Source organism: Tetrahymena thermophila (assembly GCF_000189635.1).
Source record: "Tetrahymena thermophila SB210 genomic scaffold scf_8253815, whole genome shotgun sequence".
NCBI lineage: Eukaryota > Ciliophora > Oligohymenophorea > Hymenostomatida > Tetrahymenidae > Tetrahymena > Tetrahymena thermophila.
In genome coordinates, this window is record NW_002475926.1 from 47,189 (window position 1) to 58,896 (window position 11,708).

An 11,708-nucleotide genomic window follows, 5' to 3' on the forward strand; every position below is an offset into this window, starting at 1 on the left:
TCAATATAAATAAAAACGATATGTGCTTAAAAGATAATTGAAAATGCTACCTTATTATTACTTGCATAAAACAAAGGATTTTAGGAGCTAGGAATATATTGTAAAGCTTTTTATATGCAAGAAAAAGAAAAATAAGATTATACTTACTTATTCACAATACTTTAATAAATAAAAATAGATAACTCTTTCTTGATTTTAATTAGGGATATTTGTTGAAGTTTTTACATTTAAATATAAAGGAAGCTAACCCAAATATCAAATAGTTCAAATGAAAAAGTATAGCCAGGGCAATAAGGAAGTAGCTCGTCCTACTGAGGACCAATCAAATTTAGATGGATAGAATTTAAAATAAAAAGAGGGTACATTAAAAGAAAATCGAAATAGTGCCAAAAAGCAGAAAGATTCAATAAAAGTGAATAATAACACAAGCTAGAGCGAAGGCTAGTATAAAACAAGTTAGGACGAGGATTAATTATAAAATGAGAATATGAATATAGTAACTAAAAACTCTATTTAAAATTATAGCCAATCTTAGAATAATTAGAATTTAACAACTTTAAAATACATTTCTAATTCAGATCCCATTGATATTACTCCAAATGAAATTCATTTCAAGGATATATAAATTAACTAAACATATGAGATTACCTTGTACGTTAGAAACTTAACAAAGAAACCTCGTCGTATTAGAGTATTTTAGCCATAAACCCCACATTTTAGAGCTGATTATGAAATGCAAGGAGCTATCGGAGCTGGTTTGGCAATGAAAGTAACTGTCACATTTGAAACTACTTATTTAGATAACTTCAAAGATGTAATGAAAATTGTGAGTTAAGATAATTTTTCTAAAGAAGTCTTTTTATATGCTTATCAGCCATGTGCTTAGCTGGTTTTTGAACCATTTATTAATTTTGGTAAGATTTTGTTTATATCATGTTAACAAACAATTAAATAATATCAACCAATTTTACTCAGCTATTAAAAGATATAGTTAAACAGATAGATTTGAGATAAATATTATTATTAACTTATTGATAAAGTTACTTTTTTTAAATATCATTTGTTTTACGTTTCCTCATATAAATAAAGTAGATTTATTTTTATTTTGTTGAATTATTACAAAACAGGTTTTGTTAAAGTTTAGCAGCAAAAGTAAGAGAAGATATTTTTCAAAAATGAAGGTTCGGTAGCAGCTAAAGTTGAATTAAAATCAAGTGATCCTGCCGATTTAAAAATAGAACCCCCATTCTTTTCAATACAACCAAAATAGGAATTTGCAGTTACTGCAACTTATGAAAGTTAAGAAGCTGGTTTATTTAGGGGTTTTGTCTATGTAACAACAGAAGCTTAATGTCTTCAGAAAGTAATAGATATTAATGCAACTATAGTCGAGTTTACTTAGTTCTTAATAGATGATAGCGGTAACCAAACAACTTAATTTGACTTTGGTACTTTTTATTATGGTCAGGAAAAAAAAATACATGGTTTTTTGGTAAATAATACTCCTAAAAAGTATAAATACAAAGTTAATTTTAGATTTGGACTTCTATATTCTGCTGAAGATATTGCAAGTTTATAAACACCTAACGAAGTAGGAAGGGAATAAACAGAAAAAATTATGAGTATAGAACCTTCTGAAGGAGTAATAGATAGTTATTCCTAAGTAAAAAATTATTTAGTTGTAATAATACTTTTAAAAATTATCTTCTTAATTATTTATAAAAGCTTCCTATTGTATTTAAGTGTCATTCTTAAGTACATCCAAAGCATTAATTTTGGACTTAATCTTATGCTATTTCAAAAGATGAAATGAATGCTGATGTAGAAGATTATTCTTATTCAGCAATATTTTCATATGATGGCTAATAGTCTAACCCAACTATAATACACGTTACTGGAAGAGGTATTTGCCCTACCATTAAGTTATCTAAAAATCTTATTTAGTATGGAGAATGTAATGTCAATGATTATAAAGATTGTAAATTAGAAATCGAAAATAGAAACAGAGATATCCCAATTTCTATATCTTGCTCTAAAATACCCTACTTTACACTATCTCCAGCAACAGCTGTAATAAACCCTTAATCAAAAGCTGTTTTTGTTGCATCATTTCAGCCAAAAGGTAGTTTAACTTTTTTGTTTTAGAATGAATATTTATCTCTATTAAAAATATAGCTGTTGGAAGTTTCTAAAAAAATATGCAGATATTACTTTTTAATGGAGCTTATAAATTAGATCTTAAAATGCTAGGTAAAGCTTTGGATATATCAGAAAAAACAATAACAAAAAGAGGACCAGAAACTTTGCCTGAAAACTTTGAAAATGAAAGAAAATTCTTAGATGAGGAAAATTTATTTTAAACAAGAACAAAGAAATAAGTAAAAATTTTAATAAAATCAATTTTTTTTACATTATTTTTAATTCAGTATGAGGATAGAATTAATGAAATCCCTGACTGGGTAGTAAATAATAAAGACCCTACTGTTATGGACTCTTACATGAATAGCAAAAAATACGATGATGTCTTAAGAGAGCACCGCAAAGAACGTCTTCAGAAAGAAAAGGACAAAATCGTTGCAGCAAAATATGAAGAAATGATTGAAAAACTAAAGTAATTAGGCTTAGCTCCTGATCAAGATGGATAAAATTAAGGTGCAGAATCAGACGAAGAAGGAAAGGGTGGTAAATTTGCAGATGCTCCAATTGATTATGCTTACGAAGTTGGAATGATATAAAATAGGCTAGATACACCTGAGTTACCTCTTCCTATTTCAAATGAGCCTTTGTATGTTAATAAGCCTATTGGTAAATATGAACCATATGCATAAAATGTAAGAGATTTAAGTTGAAAAAATAATTAATAATTAATATCCATTCATTTTTTAATAGTAAGAAAATATGAAGTCATTCAATCCTGATCCAAATGTAATAATAAAGAAAAAATGGCACTCTAAACCTTAAAATCATAAAGAAATAAGAGAAATATCTATGAAACTGTAAGGAGAATAGCTCTAAAAAATATTCGCAGGCCCTGTATTTATTGATTTTGGACCTGTTTATGTTAAATCTACTATTTAAAAAACTTTTACTATTCGAAATGATCTCAGAACAGCCATTTCTTGCAGACTAATTGTACATTATATTTTAATTTTTATAAAATTAATATTAAAAATTTAAATTTAGGTTGATAGCGATGAGCTGTAGGGATCATACTAAACTCTATAAATTATTCCTCCAAGCTAAGTTGCAGGATTTGATGTGGTTTTAAAAAATAATACTCTAGGGTAATTTAGAAATAATGTAAAATATATAATTAATGAATAGCATGCATTTGAATTTTAAGTAATTGCAGATATTCAATTGGTTAAACTTGAGTTATCTAGAGTTTAGATAAAAATGAGTTTCTTTGAAGATAATCATGAAATGATTACAAAAGAAACCTTAAAACTCACTAATAATGGTAATTCAACGGGTAAATTTGAATGGGTACACACTTTAAACAAAATATTTACTATTACTCCTGAAAAGGGTGAAGTACCTGCTAATTCATCTTTAAACCTAACGGTTACTTACAAGCCCTCTTAGTAAGCTGGTTCTAATTCAATCTCTTCTTAAAATAATTTGTCAGCAAATGCTCCAAATTCTGCCAGAGATTCTAATCAAGGTTCTAACTAAAATGACAAATAAAGCATGGCCCCAATAACAAGAAACGAAGAAGAGAAACTTGTATTAAAAGTTTAAGATGGTGTAGAAGGGGCAATTAGATGTATAGGAACAATCTAAGAAGCTAGATGCATGATTAAAAATGTAAGCATATTTTTTCATCCTCCTAAAAAATAATTAATTTTATTTAAAATTAATATGAATAGACTAATTTAGATTTCAAAGAAATTGCTGTTTCAAAAGCAGAAACAAAAACATTCTAAATCAAAAATCTAAGTAGGATCTAGGCTATATTTAGTATCGATTAAACTAATTTACCTGAATGTGTATCGATTAATCCTTTAAAAGGAAGAATCGGTCCTGATGATGTTAGGGATATTTCAGTAACCATCTTAAGTAACCAAGAAAATACTTTTAAGGGTGATATTATTGTTTACATAAGAGGTGGAAGAATCCTAAAATTGCCTTTTTAAGGATAAACAATAATTCCTTAAGTCAGCATATTAGAAGAGCTATTTGATTTTGGAAATATTACTACTTTAGGTAAGTTTTATTTATAAATAGAAAATTTATATAACAATTATTATTTTGTATAGGAAACTAGGGTATACTTAAAATGTCCCTGTAAAATAACTCTAATATTCCTGCAGATTTAGTTCTAGATATGAGAACAGATGAAGATTACGAAAAGGCTTAACCAGGTATAGAGTGTTTGTCTATTGAGATAGAAGGTGAAGATGATGATTCAGTTCTACACTCAGTACATGAAGAATAAAGTGAAGAGGAAGATTAGCAAAATAAAATGAATAATGATGATAATGAACCAGATTTTGATGGCCCTTTAAATGAGAGTGTTGATAGTTTAGAAGAAGAGAGTGAAAAGAAAAAATCAAAGCTATTTAACTTAACTGTTTATCCTAAACAGACATTGAATTTTGTATTAAAGTTTTGTCCGAAAGAAATTATGTAAATTTTTTTTTTCTACTTTTTAATTATTTAAAATATTCTATTAGCTCTTATAAGCTATTGCTTCCATTGACGCTTTCAGGTTATGGGATCATCCCTTCATTAGAAAGGTACATCACATGTAAAGGTCTTCATCCAAAATTCTTAATTGATCCATAAACATGTGAGTTTAAAAGAAAAGTTATAACTACGCCAGATAAATGTTTTCCTGATAAGATGGAAGTAACTTTAAATAACCCTGATAGAAGAAGCATCAAATGGAGAATTGATATAAGTGGTATAACATCTGATAAAATATTTTAAGTAGAACCTTCTTCTGGTATAGTTGAATCATGCGATTCGGTGAAAATTGAAGCACTTTTTAATCCATATGCCCCAGGCAATTTTACTTAAACTCTACCTTTATACATTGAAGAAGATGATGAAATTCCTTCTAACGTACCTTATGTTGAGCTAATATTAAAAGGTAGTCTATTAATTCTTTTAAATTTCTTACTTTAACTCTTTTATTAGTGACTTTTAATAATTTTTATTTTTTCCAAAATTAGGTGAGGCTGCTTTCCCAAGACTTCAATTTGACAGGAAGGAAATTATTTTACCAGTTGTGCCTCTCGGGATATAGTCTCGCTGCACTTTTAGGATTATAAACGATGGCTATGAAAATTTGAATTTAAAATATAAAATTATTTAAGATATTTCAAATATTAATGTAACTTTGAACTGGCCTGATGGAAAAAATTTGGGTATAACAAAACATAGAATAAGAGTTGAGGCCGTATTTTCAAATAAAAGACCTTTATCATTTACAACTAGAATAGAATTTTATGATGACTCCGATCGTGTGTATCCTATTTATATATCTGGTACAACTGATAACTGCCTATTTACTAATCAATCATATCTGTAGAGATGCAAAGGGGAGTATTCAATATATTTAAATGAAGTAAAAGATGATAGTAATAAATTTTCTATCGGAAACATTATGATTAAAGAGGAAGATGAGGACATTAACTCAGTAGATGGTAAGACATAAACTTCTAGGACTCATTCTATTGCTGCAACTAAGAAGAAAGGAGGAGCTGCCTCTACTCTGAGCTATGGCTCTACTAAAAGTTCTAGAAGCATGCTAGGATATTAACCAATACCAACTCCTTTCTTAGATTAGTCTATTGAATATATAACTCGCTGGCTGAATTATCATGTTCTTTAATAGCCTATAAACAGTTTTCCACAAAGCGTTATAGAGCAAAATGGCAGTCCTGTATTTGATTTAATTACATTTTTAACTGGAAGAACTTAATTCCCATTCAGAGCCTAAATTGACCACCTTACAAAAAGAACTGAAAAGGTAAAAGATGATTGATTGATTGATTATTATATTATTTGATTATTATTTTTTCTTAAATAACTAAGTCCAAAAAACTGATGTCCTAATACGATGAGTTAATAAGATCATTAAAGGTAGAAGGAGGTATGCTTAACCATATCAGGCCAGAGTATTTGCTAAGTTATTAAGACTATATTCTATATGTGAAATAGCTACCTAGCTAGGTCACTAATACAATTAGTCAGAATGTTTTAAGATTGTCTTAATCAAGATTTATGTACCTTGCTCTTGACTCATGGATACAAATATTTTATTAAATACTAAAAATTTACTTTTTAAACAGACTTAATGCTAAAAATTTCAAGTTAATTCCTGGAATACCCGCAGAAAAAATGTAAATTCCTAATTATATCGAATAAAGTAATTTAATCTCTCCTGCAGAATCTCTTTTATTGTATTGGCTTGAAATAAATTATGAATAAACTCACCCCTTAGCTTAGAAGAGATTATGTTCTTTCGATTTGGAACTTTAAGATGGCTAATGGATCTAGTCACTTATTATGAGCTATGTTGGAAAAAATAGCTCGAGATATTTTGGAAATATGAAAATGGTTTGCTCTAATGAGTAAGATTTTAAGTATAATGGAGAAAGAATAGTTGAAGCTATGAAGGAGATTGGAATCAACTCACATTTACAACCTCAAGATTTCTAAAAGGTTTCAATGCGTGAAATGATTCTTTTCAATTTGTAAATGCTTTATTCTCTCCCTCACTACATTCCAAAAGGAAACCCTATTATGTTTAGTTGCATCTTAGGAGAAGAAGTATAATTAATTAATTCAGATAAACTTAAAGATTTCCCAAAAAATATTAATTCTTTTTTATTTAATATTTTAGATAACCAAAAATATAGAATTAACTAATCCTACTAACAGAACTATTTGCTATCATGTAAAGCTTGAGGGTCATCCTGACTTTTCTCTCGATTCAGAAGATTAGTTTATGATAGAGCCTAAGAGTTAATACAAGTTTAGAGTTAAATTCACTTCAAGAGTAAGCGATTCTGTAACAGGAAGAATCATTTTTAATAACAAGAAAGAAAGTAATGTCTAAGCAGCTGCACTAGTATTTGATTTAAAGTCTAATGTTACAGGTAAATTTTTTATTTTAAAACAATTTATTTTAAAATTAAAAAATTAAACACAGGCAGAATTTCTGAAAAGATAATTTAAACAACTTCAAATTTGTATGAAAACACAGAATTTTAATTTTAAGTTACTAATAAATTTTAAAATGCCGAGTGGGGAGAATTTGAAGTGAATATAGTTCATGTAAAACCTGAAAAGCCAGTAGAGAAAAAGAAAAAGAAGGCAGCAGGGGCACCTTAATAGAATTAAAATAATACTAAGGGTAAATAAAATGGTGGAAAAGAAGAAGACAGTGATAAACCTTAAGCAAACGTATCTAAAATTGAAGACTAATAATAAAACGATGTGTTCCCATCATTCTTCTGTAGACAGTACAATACTGCGAAGTTAAGAATAAAGAGAGGAGCAACTGCAAACATTAATCTTATTTTCTTACCCTTAATTATTGAGTAATAAAGATGCTATATCATTTTTAAAGGTAATCTATTTTCATTTTTTAATATCATAAACCATAAGAGATTTTATTTATAAATTAAAGATCCTAATATCGGAGAATTCTAATATGAAGTAATAGGGAACGTAGAGCTTCCTATGTATAACAACGAAATTATCAGGCTACCTTAAAATGGCTAAACTATTTACGTAGACGACCCAGCTAATATAGAAATACCACTTAGTTACCAAAATGAATCTATGAATAGAGCTCGTAAGCTTGCAGAATAGTTAATTATGGAAAAGAGCAAAGAAAAATTCTTGAAAGGTGATAAAAGTGCACTTTAAAAGGCTGATAAATTAGTCTTCCCAGGAGGTTAGCCAGATGCTGTTCAATATAATATAGAAATAACCCCTTCTGTACCTTACATTCAAATTCCACAAATATTTACTCTCACAAACCCATACAAAGTACCTACATATTTTATTTTCAACTTTAAACTAAATATTTACTGATTATAAATTCAAGGGTCTTCAAATAAACTAACCAATTGAAAAAGAATAAAAACAAGAAAATTCAAAGAGAGGAAAAATTCTTCCAAAAGAAAATCATGAAGAATAATAAGAGCAAACGTAATTTAAATTTTACTTTTTTTAGAATTAATTTATTAATTATTTATTTATTTATTCTTTTTAGTTAAACTGTAGATTTGGTAAACAAACTTCCCATTTCGCTTCTCTTTAAAAATGCAGTTAAAGATTTTAAAGTTTCGCTCACATTAAAAAATGTAAATTTGACAGATATTAGAAGATATAAATTAGAAATTAGTGCTTTCCCTAAACCAGTGAGATCAACATTAGAGTTTAGAGTTCCAGCTAGGTAATCTACTACACAAGAAATACCTATTGTAAATAACACAGAGAGAGACTGGAATATTAAAGTTAATTTTGTAAGAGATAAACTCCCTAATTCAAATCTCTTTTCTTTCCCAGCTTCTTTCTCTAAAGAGTTTTTAGTTAGGAAAAAATCTTAAGGAAGTTTTCCATTAACATTTAAACCTAAGTGGATTTGTGAAGCAGAATGCAAATTAATTCTTCAAAATCCACTCACAAATGATTTGTTTGAATATAATATTAAGGGTTTCGGAGAGGAACCTGTAGCTGAAGATCATTTTGTCATATAATGTTCAGCAAGATAAACAAAGATTCATGATATAGTAGTTAAAAACCCATATACTGACAAAGACGTTACATATAAAGTAATTCATTTGATTAATTTTTAAATACCTTTCTAATTATAATTCTTATAAAAATAGGTAGAAACTGATTTGTTAAATGCTTAGGGGGCTCCTTCATTAAAAATAAAGGCAGGATAAAAAGGTACCTATAAATTATCTGTCACCCCTATATTAAGTGGGTAATATACTGGTTCAATAACTTTTACTGAAGATGATGGAACATATCTTTGGTACACAGTTGTTTTGCTAACAGCTAGCCCTGCAGCAGATAAAGTCCTAGATTTAAATTCATTTATCAGATAGGCTTGCACGTTTGAAATTTCTATATCAAATCCTCTTGATTAATAAATTTCTTTTGATGTTATCATTAACGGAGATGGTCTTATTGGAGAAAATATATTTTATGTAAATAATCAAATTATTTTTTTATTAATTAATATTCATTATGAAAATAAAAGTTGGGGCCGAAAGAAACTAAATCTTATGAATTGATCTACAGTCCTTTGTATATCGGAAAAGCAAAAGGTAGTATTGCATTCGTAAATGAGCATTTAGGAGAGAAATGGTATGAACTCAATTTACTCAGTGAAGAATAAGCTGTAATCAAACTGCCTATTCTTAAAACAGAATTGGGTAAATTTAACTAGCATAAAGTTTAACTCGAAAATCCTACTGACAAAGAAATCAAAGCCATTAGCAAATGCACAAACACATAAAATTTCGAAGTTTTCCCATAAGATATAGTTTTAAAACCATTTTCTTCTACAACTGTATACATTAGGCACTCACCTTCCAGCTTAGAAGTAAAAATTATTTAGCTTTTAATAATTACAAAATAAAATTTTTTTTCTTAAAGCAAGCAGAAAGTGCTGAAATATCAATAATCACTGGAGAAATAGGTAAGTGGAGATATTCTGTTTATGGTATGGGTATTCCTCCAACAAAGTTCGAGAAAAGAGAAATATCAGTTAGCATAAATAAAGATTTCTCAACATCTATTCAGTTTAAAAATCCATTTAAAGAATAAATTTAGATTTAAGTCTATATGATTGCCGAAGTAATTTTTAAGTAAAGAGTACTTATTTAACTTAAAAAAATTTATTAAAGAATTAGAATAAAGAAGTTTTCAAACTCCTACTTAAAGGTAAAAAAATTCCTGGAAAATAAGATGGTGAAGAAAGGTATTTAATGCAAGTTGGAGGTTTGTAAGTATTAATGATTCCTTTCTCTTTCATACCTAGAGAGATCACCAAATATTATTGTGAAATTGTTTTAGCAATGAATGATAAAATTGAGTGGAGATATCCTATTGAAGGTATCACTTAATGCACTTAGTCCACTGTAATCCAAAACTTTAAGTGTCAATGTAGAGATAGCTTAGAAGAAGACTTTTCTATTTAACTACCAGGAGTAATTTCTTTAAATTTTAAGAATATTAAACTTATTGGATGAAATATAAAAATTAAAAGAATTTTTAATAGTTTCTGATAAAAATTACTATAAAATTTCTTAAAAAACTGTTTGTTAAATGAAAGTGAAAAAAAATTTAAATAAAATTATAATTAAATAGATATAAAGCATAATGGGTAAAGATGATACTTTTAGTTTTGAAATTAGGTGCTTGGAAGAAGAGTATAGTAATTTAGTAGATAAATCACTTTAAATAAAAACAACAAAGAATTACTTGAGTGATCCTAGTGATAGATTAGAATTTTAAGTTAAATTTTAACCTCTAAAGCCTTACAAAGCAACTCTTGAATTCCATGTCCTTAGAAAGGCTGGAGGAAAATGGAGGTAATTAATTCATTTAACCAAAGCAATATAAAATAATTTTTTTATCAATAGGTATTTTATTGATGTTGAAGCTACAGAACCTGAACCTGATGACACTATTGTAATCAGCTCCAACTTACACAAAACTACCAGTGTTTCATTCAAATTAACAAATAAAACAAAATAATTTGCACCATTTGTGGCTAACTTCTCTCCTGAGTCAGATAGTGAATTTACAGTTTTCCCTAAAAGTGGAACATTAGAATCATATGGAAGAGATGGAACCACATTCATTGTTTCATTTACTCCTGTTGAGTATGGAAAGATTAGAAGTGGTAAACTGATAGTATAAACCGAAGATATGTATTGGTAAAATACCATTTTAAAATTCCTTTCAATTAAATTAAAAAACATTTGTATATTAATTAGGTCATATCTCATAAAGGGTAAACTTCCTAAATATAATCCACCATAAGCAGAATCAAGCTTAATTGATGACAAACTAGAGGCAGAATTTGATTTAAGAGTAAATAGTACTCTTCCTAAAAACCACCTACTTGATAATATAAAGAAAACAAAAATAAATGCTAGCATTTCAAAAAATTTAAGTAGAAGTATCTAAAATTCAAACGACTCTACTAATTTAATATCTAGGACAATAGGTTAGATAAATAATCTTTCATCAAGCATAAGTTACATAGGAAAGAACCCTTAATGATATATATTAATCATATATAATAAATATATAATTAAAATTTAGGAATAGTTAAATTTATTATGTTCAGTATTTATCTTTTTATTTTATCTTAATTCTTGTTATTCCCACTAACAAAAAATCATTAAAAATTCATTTTATTTCTTTTAGGATGAATATAGCAACAAAAATCTCTATTACACCCTCTAAATTAAATATGATATGATTAATTTTGCTTTTTATTTGTTAAACTGCTAATATCTATTTTCATATTATTTTTAAGATATTTTTATATAGCAGTATGAATATTTAATTTACATTAATTTATTATGTTTAGTTTTTAATTCTATAATTTATCATAATTGTTATGAATCTCAACACAATACTAAAAGCACTAATTATTTTTTAAAAAAGTAAATAAATAATATCAAAATAATTTATTAATTAATTACAGCTGCCCTGGAATT

The 11,708-nt window shown here is 27.6% G+C and overlaps 1 protein-coding gene across 1 annotated transcript; it reads left to right on the top strand. All coding sequences in view use genetic code 6, as the record gives it.

Moving 5' to 3' along the window:
* Positions 1-268: 268 nt before the first annotated feature.
* On the top strand, positions 269-11,265 carry TTHERM_000495990 (flagellar associated protein, putative; the record flags this gene model as incomplete). The annotated part of the gene is made up of 23 exons (XM_012801042.1): positions 269-914; positions 1,128-1,663; positions 1,726-2,122; positions 2,176-2,378; positions 2,427-2,831; positions 2,890-3,132; positions 3,184-3,807; positions 3,870-4,206; positions 4,260-4,629; positions 4,677-5,095; positions 5,178-5,977; positions 6,043-6,780; positions 6,854-7,109; positions 7,163-7,582; positions 7,643-8,007; positions 8,066-8,169; positions 8,234-8,795; positions 8,853-9,179; positions 9,233-9,577; positions 9,631-9,831; positions 9,882-10,184; positions 10,345-10,568; positions 10,620-11,265. 23 exons carry the CDS (start codon positions 269-271, stop codon positions 11,263-11,265), a joined length of 9,471 nt encoding a protein of 3,156 aa, XP_012656496.1.
* Positions 11,266-11,708: the final 443 nt, after the last annotated feature.